Source organism: Neohortaea acidophila (assembly GCF_010093505.1).
Source record: "Neohortaea acidophila strain CBS 113389 unplaced genomic scaffold BDY17scaffold_12, whole genome shotgun sequence".
NCBI lineage: Eukaryota > Fungi > Ascomycota > Dothideomycetes > Mycosphaerellales > Teratosphaeriaceae > Neohortaea > Neohortaea acidophila.
In genome coordinates, this window is record NW_022985521.1 from 633,825 (window position 1) to 649,081 (window position 15,257).

Sequence of the window (15,257 nt, forward strand, 5' to 3'; positions counted from 1 at the left end):
GAACGAAGGGAGGCGGAGAGACGTAGGGAAATGGAGCGGCGGAGGGAGGCGGAGGAGGAGAGGCGCAGAGACGAGGAGCGTCGTCGACGGGCCCACGAACGTCGACAGCCTGATCGACGCCGGGTGCACTTTGCTTGATGTTATTGGGAGGTAATCTGGACCCAATGCCTTGTGTAACGTTACGGTCACATAATGTAGCTACGATACTGAAGATGTCATATATATTCAACCCTACTACTTAACATCTCAAGAACTCCGCGGCGAGTTCGTCGGCTTCCCATCCGTCCGCAAAATCACATAAACCTCCCCGGTCGTATCGCAACTCATGAACAGATTCCCGTTCTTGTCCCAAGCGAGGCCCACGGGGCGGAAACAGGTGGTGTTGTAGCAGTTGGCCGTATTCGCATTCGACATGATGTCGATGGCCGCCGTGGTGCTGTTGGAAGGCTGGACGGGCGCGCCTTTTGCGAAGTCCACTTGGCTGAGCTTGTAGCCTGGGGAAGGAGTTAGTTCGCGGGTCATTGTGATTCGAGAGGAGGGCTGTACATACCGACGGGGACCGTACTATCCCAGCTTCCGTGAAACGTCACCCAGCCTGTATCGCCGCTCGGGTTGAAGAGAATTGACAAAGGCGCCATGTGAGGATGGAAGCCTAGGGCTGCTTGCTGCTTGTACTTGTTCGAGCACAACTTATCGTTGTTCCCCGGCCCGATCGTCCCAATGGCGAACTGCTGGCCCACTTTGCCCTTGAAAGCGGGAATGGTAGAGGGAGACCATGCCGTGAAGCACTCCGGATATCCAAAGTTGCGCCCTTGATTGGGTGAGCTTTTCCCGTTCAGATAGCCTAGGAAGTTCATCTCCTCGGACGGATTCGTGTTGTGAATGTCCACGCCGTTTCTGGTGATTTGGTCGGCGCTGTTCTCGACAGTGTAGATGCCACCGCCCTTCGGTTCTTCGGCGAGTCCGACGTCGTTACGCAGACCCCAGCCAAGGAGCTTGCCGCTGCTGGTAAAGCCCAAAGGCTGCTTGATGTTCGTGATGTTAAAAGCCTTCACCTGCGCGGTTCCGGAGGAGATGTTCTCCGACGTTGGGTCGAGATTGGAATTGCTTCCGCGCGATACGACGAGTACGCCGGGCGCGGATTTGGGCAGAAGAAGCGAGCGAGTCGTGTGGTCTGAGTTCGTCATGTTGTTAATGATTGTCTTTCGCGAGGTGGCAGACTGCTTCGAGGCCGAGTAGCTCCAAGCGTAGGCAGACCCGGTATCAGATGCATACAACGTCGTGCCTGCGGGAGAGAGTTCCAGGCCATGGTTGAGCGCATTGTTGGCAACGACGACTTTCCGCGACTTTTCAATGACACAGCTGGGATTGGACTCGTCCAGAGTAAGGGCGGTCACGCCTACGCCGGACTCAACAACGAGCAATGCTCCGTTCGTATCGAACTTGATGCTTCGGGGTGTAGTTAGGCCCGTGGCCACCAGGCGTGCAACATATCCGGAAGCCAGAGATGGTGCGGCATACTTGGGCGTTAGACTTGTCGTACACGTTTTGGCCTTGGTGGTCGCTGCGAGAGCAAAAGCCTCGCCAAAGGCTAGGACGGCGAAGAGCTGAGAATAAATATGCATCTTGCACGCAGTTGAAAATAAGTCGAAGACGGACAGAGAAGAAGAGCTACCGCTGACTTACCGTTACTTTTCACGGGGATGCGCGCGTCATTATATATACATCGCGACATTCGCCCCGTTTCCATGTAGACTTGAATGAACCAGGCTGAAGCCAGGGGGAAACGACACTCCTGTGGAAGCGAGGTAACGACCATGGTGAGTAACTATGCATCCAATAACGGAAGCCAATAGCGGTCAGGACAATCAATCACGCATGGTATGTTCACACGCCCGCCAAGGATCGGGTAGTTCGAAGACATGCGGGGTCGGTCGCTAAGGACGATGCCAAGCTGGAGGGATAACTCGCAGGGATGAAGAGGATCACATCATCTATAGTCAATGTTAGATGGCAGGAGATGAACGCAGCGGGCTACTGTCAGCTCCTGAGAATGCGCTGAACTGTGCCTCCTCTCGTATTCATAGGTTGTGCGATGGATTCACTGTGAAGAAGAGCAGAACATCTGTCTTGGTAGGCCATCTCTCTTCCGAGGATTGAGTCTTCTGGAGTGGAGTCGAAGAATTATGCCAGTACGAAGTCAGCCAAAAGACTTGCCTGATATCTAGTTCGGAGAACATGCTGTTACAAGAAAGAGGAGAGGTCGCGGATTTGACTCGTGGTTAGAATGTAGCCCAAATAGAGTTTAGGCTCCGACCCGCCACGTGACGGGCCCGGCCACGCTGGAGACGTCAGCCATGCCCGATGCGTCGTGTCAACCTGGACTCTTCTACCAACATCACCAACATCGCCCACCCACGAAACCCCACAACCACCACCCGGATCCTCCTCTGCGCTATCAGAGACGGCCTTGCTACACACGAAGCGCATCCCGACCATCCCAACCCGCCCCCGTCACCCACAAGCTCCTCCCGCTCCAGCCATGTCGAACCCACTCGACACCGAAGCCGGCTCCGAGCTCTTCAGCAACTACGAAGCCGAGCTAAAACTAGTGCAAGCAGACCTCTCACAAAAACTCGACCAGATCCCCGAGCTAAGCGGCGAGCCGCGCAAAGCCGCCATCTCGCAAGCCGAGCGCGCGCTCGACGAAGCCAAAGAACTCCTCGACTCCATGCGCCTAGAGAAGCAAAACATCCCGCAAACGTCGAAGCAGAAAGTCAACCAGCGCTTCCGGAACTACGAGAGCGATGTCGATGCCGCGAAAAGGAAACTCAAGAGTCTGGATGGCGATCGGCAGGCGCTTTTCGGGAAGCGATATACGGATGATCCGTCCGGGCAGGATCAGCAGTTGGAGCAGAGGCAGCAGTTGCTGGGTGGGACGGAGAGGTTGGAGAGGTCGAGTGGGCGTTTGAGGGAGAGTCAGCGGATTGCGCTGGAGACGGAGGATATTGGGCGCAATACTTTGGCGGATCTCAGCAGGCAGCGGGAGACGATTGAGCATACGCGTGGCACGCTGTTGGAGAGCGAGGGTTACACGGATCGGAGTAATAAGACGTTGAAGGGCATGGCGAGAAGGTATTTACCGAGTCTTTGGTGATTGCGAGCTGGCGAGTGCATGGTGCTGACCTTTTGTGTTTTTAGGATGGCTACCAACAAGATTGTAACAGTGGCTATCATCACTGTGTTGGTTATCTTGATCATTGCTGTGGTTGTCAGCAAATTCAGGTGAAGCAAAGCGGCTAGATGGGATTGAAGTTGCCGGGCTGTCCATGAGATTGAGCGTTTCGTTCGGGATCTTCAAACTTCTAATAATATGATGCGACACCTTCCGTCAAGGCTCCTTCATGCATCATCTACTCAATCATAACACCTCCATCCTCTACCAGCTCCGGAACCTCCTCACTCACTTCCGCTCCAGGCTGCCACATCGCCGCCTTCCGCGGCCACACCCGCTTATACAAACTCACGCCCACCGAATCCTGCGGATTGATCTTCCCGTCAAACGTAGCCTTGAAGTACCCATGTGTGCCCAGCGGCTCCTTGATGAAGCCCGACCTTCCGCGCTTGGTCCAGAGTTGCAGAGCCCGGAAGTACATGACGTCCTCGGCGTTGAAGAACATGTAGCGGATCGTGACGAGTTTGCGGTGGATTTTGTACGGGTGGCCGGCGAGGATGATGCGTTTGGCGATGACGCGCGATGTTGAGGGCGGGAGGGATGTGCCTGTTGCGATCAAGTCCAGTTTGGACGACGGGGAGCCATTGGCGTGGATGCTTTGGGCTAGGTCTTCGATTGCATCGGCCGGCCTGGGTTGTGCTTGACGCTTGAAGTAGAGGCATGGCACGCTGCCCCAGATCACCGGGCCGATGAAGCTCGCGACTGCTGTGCGTCCGGGGTGAAGGTATCGGTCGAATTTGTGGACGTCGTTGGGTGTATTTCCAGCTTGGCTGAACAGCGGGTTGATGATCAGCCTTCTCGGTCCGCATTGCAGAATAAGATCCTCCTTTGACTTCAGCGGTCGCTCGAAATCTGAAGAAAGTGAGATGGACGTGTTGACTGCGCTTTGCTTGTGCTCGTGTCGCAGGAGAGAAAAGACAGCTGTTGGCTCCGGCAAGGCCTGCAATCTCGCAACTTGGTCTTCCGGAACTCGAAGGTAGATTTCCACTCTGGTCCCTGGCTTCACTCCACCCACCAGTGCCTCCTTCAGAACGCGGTTCTTGGCGGACTTGTAGTCGGCAATTTCCAGCAGTCTAGACCAATCTTCCGGTTGATGTGGCAAGTCCTCTTCGAAATCCCACTTGCTGCTTCTCAGACTTTTCAGCCCTCGGTACCTTGCAAGGCGCTCGCGAGCAGAGACATGGGGGTGAAGCTCGATTTCGTCTGGGAATTCGAGATCGTCGTGCGCTTCGTCTCGTCTTCGCGTTCGGTATGCCTCTAGTTCCGCTACCTCGTCCTCCGGGGCGCGATCATCAAACACCTCGCTTTGGGGATACTCCGATGCTCCAGCTTCTGTGGCATCGGCCATGGCATCGTCAAACTCGCCGTCTGCAGGGTTGATACCAGTGAAACCATTCACGCTGAGGTGGCCATCGTCTTCGGAGTCGACATCTTCGAGGTCAGAGCCAGAGTCGGACATGTCACCTAGATACCACGCGGCTTGGTAGTTGCTAGTACCGCGTGGCAGTTTCTTTGGTACTGTCAGGTCATCCCGGTCATCCTCATCAAAGTAGTGGTGGTCGTCCAGAAGCACGGCTTTGCGTTCTGACGGTGCGATCGATGCCGCCATATCTCCATCCATTGCCATTTCCTCCGGAGCAAGCGCCACCAGGTCGTCTCTATTCTCAGAGGGCTGTTGAAGGACATCACCAAGCTGAGGCGCGTCAACGACCATGCCTTCAGTCCTTTGTGCTTTTCTCTGCACGACTAAAGGCGCGGCGGTAACCTTTTCGATCTGAAAGTCGCCCCAATCGCCCACCTGCACCAGTCGATCGGCGTTTAGCCCTCGTCCACGAACGATACCAGTCACCACAGCATTTTCACCCTCCCATCTCACTTTCTCAGCCACCATCCAACTCCGATCGTCTCTCCACCTTATGCCTTTGGGCATGGTAGCGCATAGACTTCGCATAACATTGCTGCATTCTTGTCGATTACCAAGGTCGTGAACCTTTTCTTGCGAGGCGAAGAAGTGGTTGATGAAGCTTTTGAGACTCTTCACGACATCGGGTCTTCTCTTCGCCGGTTCGATGGTGGCCAGGTTGTGCACACCAGTCAGGACGGTGGAGACTCCTTGTGATTCGATGCACTTCAACACCTGCTCGCCCAGTTCGTCCACCTCCTCTGTCGCGCTAAGTAAGAACAGCACAAAGTCCGCAACTCGACATGCGTCCATGGACTCCAAGAGATCTCGTCGTGGCGTCAGGTATTGCACCTTTTGCTTGAACCTTGGAATCTCAATTGTGCCAGTTGTAACGTCCGCCGCCACATCGACGCTCTCATTCAGGCTTTGCACCACATCCACGCTGTTGACGTCCTCACAGAGCGAAACGACCGCAATGATTCTGGGAGCGCCATCTCGACCCGCAAAGACACTGCTCTCCTTCTCCCGCTCTCCCGACTTATTGATCCTGATCTGCTTTGCATGATTCTTCCTGTCAAGCTTCGACATGACTTGTTGATGCGGTGTCTTTCTCTGCCCTCTTTCAAACGATTCCACCTTGCCCTTTGCCTGATCTTTCAATGCCGACTTGGAGGAATGGCGAGATTTGAACGATTTGTTAATCGTTTTGGTCGTGGAGCGGTGGTGATGTTGCGACACCGCGTTCGTGGACGCCATGCGACCGTTGTCGCCGGCCTTGAACCGGAATGGAAGGGTTTCGGCCAGGTTTGCAAGTGGGGGTGAGAGAACCTTGAGCGAACGAGATCTCTTCCTGATCGTGTACTGGAGTTGAAATTCCGTTCCCAAAAATTATTTGAACGAAGCCACGCCCCGCAAAACGATGCGCGGTGCGGTCCGCCTCCGCCTGGGTGGAGCTAGTCGCAACCTTAAAAATGTCCGGGCGGCGACCTCACAGCATACGCTGTCCACCTCCGCTATGGACAGATCAACAAAGCTTGCTGGAGTGTCGGACAGAGACATCCGATGGGCGGCCGAGAGGCTCTACGCGCTCTGGTCTGGCGTTCTCGCTGCTCCTACTGGACGCTGCAGCGGTTCCTCCCCGCATGGCTAGTGTCCGCTTGGATCATCGCTGATACCTGTCTGCTGGTCTATCAGATCGACAAAGCACATGGGTCACAATACAACCTGTTGTTCGCTCGTTATGCATACGTGCTCCCGGCTACTGTTCGATTTGTACTGTGGCAACGGAATCATGACACACCTGCATTAGTCTTGCACCAATGGCTGGCGGACTACGTTATTCGAGGATGGGCACTCTCATCCTTGAATATTTGCACTGTGATGGACCCTCGTGGAATGAGGAATGTCGCGATTCCCGATACGCTGCAACGATACGCCACACACCGATGAATCTCGTCGACTACTTGGCTCGAACTCATTCTGTTCAGCCCGAAAGGCGCAGCAGCGGGGGAGTGACATCCGGATGGCTCTCGCGCCTCTACCGCGCCCTACTATCCGCATCTCGGCGCTTGCTTCTAGATCTTCGCTCGATTGAGACTCAGCAACACCTCTTGTGCTCCTCTTTCGCCCGAACGCACGGCGCCCTCCATATACCTTTACTCACATCATTAGCACTCGTCTTGGTAAGAGCCAGGCTACTAGGCACTCACCCTTTCCACTCATAAGCCGTTTCCGTGCCGACAAAATGGATCCTGCCAACGGGTGCTCGGAGGACATGCTCAAACCGCGTTAAGCCTCCAGGACCCATGACGGGGCAAGGACCTTAAACACAAAGTCAGCCAAGCATACTCATGATTGCGGAACAGAAACTTAGACCTACATCCCTGACTCCACTGCTCATCCTGCCAAATCTGCTCCACAATCTCCACCGGCTCCGGCACCGGTGCAAACGGCCCGTACAGCTTCCGAATCTGCTCCAGCACCGCCTCGTCGCGTTTCTCCCGCGGAAGAACCATCCAATCCCGCGCCGGCTGGCCCACCACGAAACACGTCAGACTGTAATGCCCGTCGGCGTCGACGCTGCTATCTCTCGTCACGGCGAACGGGCCGTGCGACGACTGCGCCAGCCCGCAGAGCCCGTGTTCTCTCCACCAGGGTGTTTTGTAGAAGACTATGGACTTGCAGTAATCTCCTAGTCGAGTCGAGGCCGCGAGGTCCAGTTTCTTCTGCGGCAAAGCGGGAACGAAGGTGATTTCGTTGTATAAGGGTGTGGGGACGGAGACGATGACTCGCGAAGCTTCGTAGACTCCTCTGGCGGACGAGACTCGCACTCCGCCAGGGATGTTCTCGATGCGGCGGACGGGAGACATCAGGGCAACGGCATCGTCGGGTAACTCTGCTGCTAGTCCTCGGCTGAAGGATTGCGTTCCTTGGGCGATTCGCAAGTACTGTCCGCCGTTTTTGGTGTCTGATCGCATGAGCATGTAGCCGCCGCCGGATTTGCAGTAGTCGAGGAAGTAGAGAGCAGACAGCTCCGATGGCTCCACGCCGAGCATGGCTCTTGTACCGACTGCCAGCGCATTGATGACGTCTTCATGGAAGGGGCCATGCGATCTGAGCCACTGCTCGAATGTAAGTTTGTCGAGGTCTGCGCGGATTCGAAGTCCAGATGCGACAGGATTTTGAATGTCGATCTTTTGACACGTCTCTTCGAACAAATCCCGAATGCGTACAATATCTGCAATCCGCTCCTTGTCGTTCTCATTTGCATTCAACTGGCCGTAAGGATGCGTTTTGAATTCGCCAATGCCGTCATCGACAACAATACTGCCTTTAGTATTCTGCACAACAAGATCCAATCCATACCGTTGAGCCAGAGCAAACATCTTGGACTGATTCGTGTCGTTGATCCACGCGGCACCGACATCGCAGACACTGCCTTGTGCCGGGCGGGAGTAAGTCTTGCCGCCCACTCTATCGCGAGCTTCGAGTACTTTGACGCTCAGCCCGGCTCTGTGGAGGTCTCGTGCAGCTTGGAGACCGCTGAGACCACCGCCCACTACCACGACATCGTATCTCGCCGGTGGACTCTGAGGAATAGCGACAGTAGCATCAACCTCAAAGACAAACTCCGGCAACGCCAGTGCAGTCACGGGAACCAGAGTCGTAGGCGGCCTATGCTCTCCCAGGAACTCGAGCAAGGGCTTTCGATGTCGCGGGTTGGTGTGGTCGAAATCGACAATGTAGTACGTCAGTTTGACGATGTCCTGCACGCGCGCACCGGCGGCTTCCAAGCAGCGGCGAAGATTGTTGAATGCTTCTTCGATTTGCTCGACGGGATCTGAAGCTACGCTGCCGTCTGGCCGCGCTCCGATTTGGCCTGCGAACATCACTATGTTTACTGGGCCGATTGTTTGGGCGATGTGGGAGTAGAAGGGCGATTGGCGGATTTTGTGTGGGTTCAGCAGAGTTGCTGATCCCGGCGACTTGGGTTGAGGAGCCATGCTTGACGGTTGGTTGCAGAGGAGTCTGTTCCAGTAGCATCCACAGATTGGTAGACTCTAATACAGCCCAGTCTCTCAGATCTGTCGGGGTGATGTTACGTTCAAGTTGGTGGATGATGAAGCAGCTACAGCCTAGGCTGCTGCAAGCTCCACTCGCCTCCGGCGTCTCCTCTCCACGTCCAACTCCTTAGCCGGACTACCCGCCGCTCGAACCTACAACATTTCTGACAATCTCGCATCCCCTGCGTAGGATACCAAAATGGTGCAACTCATAGGCGCTGCAGCAGGCCTGCTAAAGCCCTGCAAACGCTACATCTGCACGCACGACAAGAACGGGCGCAGCGTCTACGCCGAATCCCCCGACCAGCTCTTCAACGGTGTACCCGGATTCGGCGGACTGGCGCGTTCATTCGCCGTAGCCTCCGTGCCCGCAAACCTGGCGAACGATCAAGACATCAAAGCGTACCGGGCAGAATCGGGATCTACGAGCTACCAGGGCCGCGAAATTGTGAACAAGGAGCCCTCTGGCGTCAATCTTGTAGTTGTGGATCTGGAGCCGGGGGCGAAGGGTACGATGCACCGGACGGTGTCGATTGATTTTTCCATTTGTGTGCAGGGGGAGATTGTGCATGAGCTGGACAGCGGCGAGACGGTGACGCTACATCCTGGAGTGAGCCGCGACCTTGTTTATGCTTGGAAGTACTCGATTCGAGCTGACTATGCTATGCTGTAGGATCACATTGTGCAGAGAGGGACGAATCACCGCTGGCACAATGCGTCCAAGACGAAGCCGGCGAGGTTCGTGGCGGTTGCGCTGCCTTGCGTGCCGTTTGATATTGCTGGTGAGCCGCTGCGGGAGCGCCATATTTCGAGCGATAAGTGGGACAAGATGAAGGCCAAGTTGTGAGCTGTTGCAGTGTTGGTCGTTCGTTTCTGCCTTTCACAGCAAAGCCCGGTCCGTAGTACAAACAGCTCCTTCACCTCCATCTTGCCTATTTTCGGACACCTACTTCATCGTATATCGAGTAAGACAGACCATTCTGATTGGCAGGCGAGTAAGAGCATTGCGTATTCATCGGCGTGCAATGCCAGGTTAAGTCCGAGCGAGTCCAAAGTCCAACCCCGCCAAATCCTCCGTCAAGTCGTCCAACCTCCGACATCGACGCGCGACAAGCACTCCCGATTGGACGTTGCGTATATCTATATTCCTGCGCATGCACCCCAGCGATACGTATAAGCCTCTATCAGACGACCAACTCACCTCCTCGTTCAGCCGGGGTCATCTGGGGCAGGGATATATATGTGCGCATGGTGTCAGCCAGCCCGAGGATGATGTGATGTCGTTCGAACGCCGCATTGCGCCTGCAACCTTTCCACCTGGAACAGACCATCTATCCATCAAACCTGGTACCGCGGGGGGCCACGGCGGCCTCTCATGATCTGATTGCTGCCGCGGAAATACAATGGTTGACCTCAACATCGTCACCGGCGCGCTCAAGGGCTGGGGCGGGCAAGGACTTCCCTTCGGCACACTGCTGCACTCCAGCCCACCCCGACGACAACGAACATTGACGGCGCCACTTCACGAAACGGCGCCCAGTTCCTTTTGGCAGAGATTGCCATCATGGTCTACGCCAGAGCCAGAGCAGCGCACAAACCCGCAGACGCAATGCGCCCTGCTCACCACCCTCCCCCTCGACATCCGCCTGCTGATCTACGACATGGTCCTCGGCGGCATGGCCTTCCACATCGGCAACGACACCACCGGTCGCATGACCTGCTACATCTGCCAGCGCGCCGAGGGGATCGTGCACGATGATGACCACCAGGCATGTCTAGCCCCCACCAAACGGCGACCATCTGCCTCGCCCCGCGAAGACTACACGCAAGCGACCGGCCTGCTCCCCCTCCTAGTAACCTGCCGCCAAATCTACTCCGAAGCAATCGAAACGCTGTACAGCGCCAACACCTTCGAATTCTGGCAGAACCAAGCGGCCCTGCGCTTCCTGCGCATCATGATTCCCCCGCAACGCCTGCGCTGCATTCGGCGCTTCCGCTGGGCGATGCAATTCCCCCACCACCCCAACATCAACGCCCGATCGCGCACAGACTGGAGCGACCTGTTTGCCTTCTTCGCCAACGAGACGTACGGCTTGCAGCACTTGTATCTCAAGCTGAAGAGGAATTACCTCGTTGAGGCCATCATTCAGCAGACTCCCGACGAGCGGGCGGCGGGGTGGATTGAGCCGATGGTGTTGATGGCTATTGACGCGAACCGGAAGCGCAAGTGTTTGGTGGAGATTGCGATGAATGGGGTCGTGCATGTGCCGGTGGACATTTTTGAGAATATTCAAAGGCGGCATCGGGGGGCGGGGTATCGGGAGGTGCTGGATTGGACTTGTACGGAGATGCATCGACGGATCCGATTGTCGTTGGATGCGCCGGGGTGACGAGGGGGTTGCAGTGTTTTCTACTTGACTACGGAGGTTTGACGACCGACGACCATCTGAAGTGGCATACGGTCAGTCATGAGATGCCGGGAGTGAAGACAGCAGAGAAGGAACGATGTACAAATCATCGCACAAGAACGCAGGGATGAGTTCGTGGAGCACGAGAGATTTGTGCCTACACTGCTGACGCTGTACTGTGGGCGGCGACGACAAATGGGCGGCAATGCGACAGGCAATGCTCGAAGCTCAGACGGTCTGGTCGATGCGGGCAACCTGCACTGTATCTAGTGAAGCGCGAGAGACAGAAGTTGCTGCAAGGGAATGAGGCTGATGGACTGTTTCAGTTCCTGCCAGCCTTGCTTACTGAGATTGAGAGATGAGACGGCTTGTATTACCTGATGTGATGAGACATGACGAGCCAGCAAGTCGATATCACAACACAATGGCAACACATGCCGAAAAGCGTCATCTCGTATTCTCATCTCGGGCTAGACTTGGAAGAGTCCAGGAGTGGTGGAGGATTGATCCCTGCGACGCGGAACGACGCTGCTTCCGCCTCCGGTTGGGCGACGCATGAATGACGTTGACGACTTTCAACTTCAGCTCTCCCCAGACGCGCAAACGCGTGCAAGCTCCCATCAATGGGGAAAGACATAAAGCCTCCCTCTTCCTCCCCGCCTTACACAATGTGACCTCCCAAAACGTACATTCCACCAACCATACCACCACCCTCAATCCCTCACCATGTCCCTCCTCCACGCCCTCCTCAACGCAACCAACTACCGCAACCCCTTCCTCCGCACCCTCGTCCCCTCCATCAGCCTCGCCTTCGGCATCCAAGCCGCCGCCGCCCTCCCCTCCATCCTCTTCCAAACAGAGCGCTTCTACGACCTCTCCGGCTCCCTCACCTACATCTCCTGCACCGCCCTGTCCCTCTACCTGCCCACCCTCCGCGCCCGCGCAGCAGCCAACTTCTCCTCTACAGCCCCCGCGTGGCCGAGTCTGCTAGCCAGCTTGACGAGCAAGGGGACGCTGAATGCGTGGAACTGGCGCCAGGTTGTTCTCTCCGCTGCTGTGACGCTCTGGGCTGCAAGACTCGGCACTTTCCTGTTCTCGCGCATCACCGCCGACGATGGGAAAGATTCCCGCTTCGACAACATCCGCTCTTCCCCCGCGAAATTCTTCGGCGCTTTCGTCGCGCAGGCAACTTGGGTATCGCTCTGCCTCCTCCCCGTCCTAGCAGTCAACAGCATCCCCTCCACCACCCTCGCGGCCCTCCCCTTCTTCACAATCACCGACATCCTCGGCCTACTGCTCTACGTAGGCGGGATTTCATTCGAGGCTACAGCAGACAGGCAGAAGAACCAGTGGATCAAAGAGAAGAAGGAGAAGAAGCACGAGGAGGACTTTTTGACGCGCGGGTTGTGGAGCAAGAGTCGGCATCCCAATTACTTTGGGGAGAGCACGCTTTGGACGGGCATTGCTACTGCTGCTGCGGGCGTCATGATGAGTTCGGTGGGGCAGGCGGGCATGGGGTTGAGTGGAGGGTTGGGAGCCAAGGTGGGCGCGTTGGCTATGGCGGGTGTGAGTCCGGCATTTGTGACGTTTTTGTTGTTGAAGGTATGTTTCTACTACTGTCCGATCATGGAATTCGTTACTGACTGTGTCTCCAGGTTTCTGGTGTGCCGCTCAGCGAAAAGAAGTACGACAAGCGATATGGCGACCGCAAGGACTACCAGGAGTGGAAGAAGAATACGCCAATGTTCATTCCCAAGTTGTGAGATGGTTGTAGCTCGTTTGAGGGCACACACTCTCTACTTTCGACGAAGCTATGATCTACTTGACAATCCCTGCTCTGCTCTCTTTCGTGCTCTACTGAAACAACAACAACGCCTGCACCGTCTCCAGAGCGCTGAGCTGCTGCCCCACGCCATAATGCCCATCGTAGCCACCCACGTACCACTTCTCACCGCACAAGGTGCCGTTGGCCCCGCCCGAGCACGACTCTGCTGCCGCTTCTGCGGAGGCAGACAGTAAGGCGACAACGGTGCTTTCGATGGCCGGCATGACGGCGGCTGACTGCGCCATCCAGCGGGCGAGGTAGGCTTTGAAGGAGAGCTGGTCGTTGTTGCAGTTGTTGAAGGGCTCACACGATGGCTGGTACATGCTATCGTACGTGTCAGCTATGCTCCATCGTATGAAGCAAGATCAACCTCACACGTCCGTCGCATTCGGATACGGCGAGAAAAAGGAGTTCGCGCACGCCTCCAGCAGCCCCGAAGTCCTCTCCGCCCACACCTCCGACCCGGTGGCATTGAACAGCACCGCAGCCCCATACAGCACGACGGCAGGATTATACCCCCACAACGAGCGATCCACAGGCGTGCAATTCGCCTTCGCCTCCGCGCCATCCCACACATTGTAGTCAGCATCAATGAACCCCACGCCCGCCATCCAGTCGTAGATCTTCTCGCACCAGTCGAGGTACGTCTGGTTGCCTGTAGCGTGGGCCAGGCGCGCGGAGATTTGGAAGAAGCCGCCGTTGCTGATGCTGCTTTTGTAGCCCCACCCGGGATTCGATTTGAAGATTTGCCATTGGAGCCCGCCGGCGCATTCGTGCGTGAACCAGCGTGGGACCATGGTGTTGAAGACTGCTTCTGCTAGGTCGAGCCAGAGGGTCGAAGCGTTTGCCGGGGGGACGGGGAAATTGTATTCGTAGGCGTTGAGACTTGCGATGGCCTGTGAAGGTTTGAGTGTTAGTGTTATCCCTTTATGTGTCTCTTAAACTCACCCAGAATGCTTGATCATCGTTCCCTAACGAGCTGAAGTAGGCCGGCGGCATGAAGTTGTTATTGGGACCAACTTGAGCCAGCAAGGCCTGGGTGATGGTGGGATTGTAGCTGTCGTCTCCTGTGTATGCCCAGTAATCGATCATCCCGCCCTGTCACAATATCAGCAAGCGAGTCCTGAATATGAGTGACGGGGGAGAGATCTCAACCCAGATTGCCCCTGCTTCCCACCAGTACAGAGGTTGGGGAAAGGTGCCGATGGCCGTGGCTGGGGTGTTGGACTGGTTGTTTGAGTACCACGACATGAGACCGTATGCTAGGGTACTCGCGGCAGCTTGAATGGAAGCTAGGCGGGGTTGTTAGCAAGTGCGAGGTGGCTGAGACACAAGGCTGAGACTGCAACTTGCCGACTGAGGTGACATTTAACGGGAAGGCGGTGGCTGGCCTGACGACAGCCAGTATGAGCGCGAAGAGGAGCTTGAGGATGGCCATGATTGTGTCTTCGCTGCCGTGTGGCTTGTTCGAATGAGAGTAAGGAGGAGAAGCGTTGGTGAAGAGAAGGGAAAGAGCAGAAGCCAAAGATGGAAGGTCAAGTGTGTAGTACCTCGCTATCGTGTGGAACAATGGGGAAAGCCATCAACAGCAATGGTCCTATTGTCTCTCACTGCTGACTACCTACATTGATGCATGTTCTAGATGCATTCACCGCGTAGGGATCTATCAGGAGCCGCCGAACTACATCTGCCAGGGCATGCTGTTTGATCGCCCCTTTTACACCGCCGAGTGCTTCGTTTGGTACTACGAGATACGCGGTTGGTCGCGGAGAGCACAGATGACCGGGTATTGATGCAGGATATCTTGCAGGATCATTGGTGTGGATGGTAATTGGATGAAACACAAATGAAAGGGGAGGAGGGAGAAGGCTGAAGCGGTCAGGCAAGCGCCGCCCACTCCGCTGGTCTGTGCGCGTCTTCTTCGACTTCACATCATCCGCCTCCTCCCATCTTCATATCATTCCACCTTCGCTTTCGTCCTTCATGGCGTACGACATCTTCGATCATGTGGTGCAGCGCGGTGATGTGCCAGAGGGTTCGCAGTATTGTCGAGATACAAACGATGAATCATTCTCGCATCCCTCCGGACGAGCCATCTTAACGGCAAGCTGCATTCCACTGCACGGGTCGGGTCATTACATTCCGCCCCGAACATCCGTTGTCTCAGTGAAAGATGAAGTTTCAAACCATACAATGGTTGCCAGGTCTGGAATAGATCGAACATTCATCGTCCAGCGCTTTCATGGCTCTCCTCGCCGACACCCTGGCATTCTTCTACTCAGCCTTCCGGGTTGCCTCGACTTTTCTCTCTGCTACAACACCT

At 55.9% G+C, this 15,257-nt stretch overlaps 9 protein-coding genes across 9 annotated transcripts; 5 read left to right on the plus strand and 4 right to left on the minus strand.

Moving 5' to 3' along the window:
- Positions 1–222: 222 nt before the first annotated feature.
- Positions 223–1,679, minus strand: BDY17DRAFT_305214 (uncharacterized protein). Its single transcript, XM_033734831.1, has 2 exons — positions 551–1,679; positions 223–494 (listed from the first exon to the last, which is right to left on the minus strand). Exons 1-2 carry the CDS (start codon positions 1,623–1,625, stop codon positions 247–249), a joined length of 1,323 nt encoding a protein of 440 aa, XP_033585803.1. The 5' UTR covers positions 1,626–1,679; the 3' UTR covers positions 223–246.
- Positions 1,680–2,542: 863 nt separating this feature from the next.
- On the plus strand, positions 2,543–3,289 carry BDY17DRAFT_319206 (t-SNARE; the record flags this gene model as incomplete). Its single annotated transcript, XM_033736257.1, has 2 exons — positions 2,543–3,135; positions 3,202–3,289. The coding sequence occupies 2 exons, from the start codon at positions 2,543–2,545 to the stop codon at positions 3,287–3,289; spliced, it is 681 nt and encodes a 226-aa protein (XP_033585804.1).
- Positions 3,290–3,413: 124 nt separating this feature from the next.
- On the minus strand, positions 3,414–5,894 carry BDY17DRAFT_258095 (uncharacterized protein; the record flags this gene model as incomplete). Its single annotated transcript, XM_033731745.1, has 1 exon — positions 3,414–5,894. One exon carries the CDS (start codon positions 5,892–5,894, stop codon positions 3,414–3,416), a length of 2,481 nt encoding a protein of 826 aa, XP_033585805.1.
- Positions 5,895–6,155: 261 nt separating this feature from the next.
- On the plus strand, positions 6,156–6,723 carry BDY17DRAFT_52654 (uncharacterized protein). The gene has a single exon (XM_033738471.1). The coding sequence runs from the start codon at positions 6,201–6,203 to the stop codon at positions 6,585–6,587; it is 387 nt and encodes a 128-aa protein (XP_033585806.1). The 5' UTR covers positions 6,156–6,200; the 3' UTR covers positions 6,588–6,723.
- BDY17DRAFT_258108 (uncharacterized protein) lies at positions 6,713–8,641 on the minus strand (the record flags this gene model as incomplete). The annotated part of the gene is made up of 3 exons (XM_033731746.1): positions 6,713–6,791; positions 6,848–6,959; positions 7,018–8,641. 3 exons carry the CDS (start codon positions 8,639–8,641, stop codon positions 6,713–6,715), a joined length of 1,815 nt encoding a protein of 604 aa, XP_033585807.1.
- A 190-nt stretch (positions 8,642–8,831) lies between these two features.
- Positions 8,832–9,628, plus strand: BDY17DRAFT_349539 (uncharacterized protein). The gene is made up of 2 exons (XM_033738167.1): positions 8,832–9,311; positions 9,375–9,628. The coding sequence occupies exons 1-2, from the start codon at positions 8,901–8,903 to the stop codon at positions 9,546–9,548; spliced, it is 585 nt and encodes a 194-aa protein (XP_033585808.1). The 5' UTR covers positions 8,832–8,900; the 3' UTR covers positions 9,549–9,628.
- A 476-nt stretch (positions 9,629–10,104) lies between these two features.
- On the plus strand, positions 10,105–11,091 carry BDY17DRAFT_328015 (uncharacterized protein; the record flags this gene model as incomplete). The annotated part of the gene is made up of 1 exon (XM_033737776.1): positions 10,105–11,091. The coding sequence occupies one exon, from the start codon at positions 10,105–10,107 to the stop codon at positions 11,089–11,091; it is 987 nt and encodes a 328-aa protein (XP_033585809.1).
- Positions 11,092–11,835: 744 nt separating this feature from the next.
- On the plus strand, positions 11,836–12,872 carry BDY17DRAFT_328016 (uncharacterized protein; the record flags this gene model as incomplete). The annotated part of the gene is made up of 2 exons (XM_033737777.1): positions 11,836–12,711; positions 12,765–12,872. 2 exons carry the CDS (start codon positions 11,836–11,838, stop codon positions 12,870–12,872), a joined length of 984 nt encoding a protein of 327 aa, XP_033585810.1.
- Positions 12,873–12,963: 91 nt separating this feature from the next.
- Positions 12,964–14,372, minus strand: BDY17DRAFT_328017 (glycoside hydrolase; the record flags this gene model as incomplete). The annotated part of the gene is made up of 5 exons (XM_033737778.1): positions 12,964–13,258; positions 13,310–13,830; positions 13,883–14,032; positions 14,090–14,226; positions 14,267–14,372. 5 exons carry the CDS (start codon positions 14,370–14,372, stop codon positions 12,964–12,966), a joined length of 1,209 nt encoding a protein of 402 aa, XP_033585811.1.
- Between the last annotated feature and the right edge of the window lie 885 nt (positions 14,373–15,257).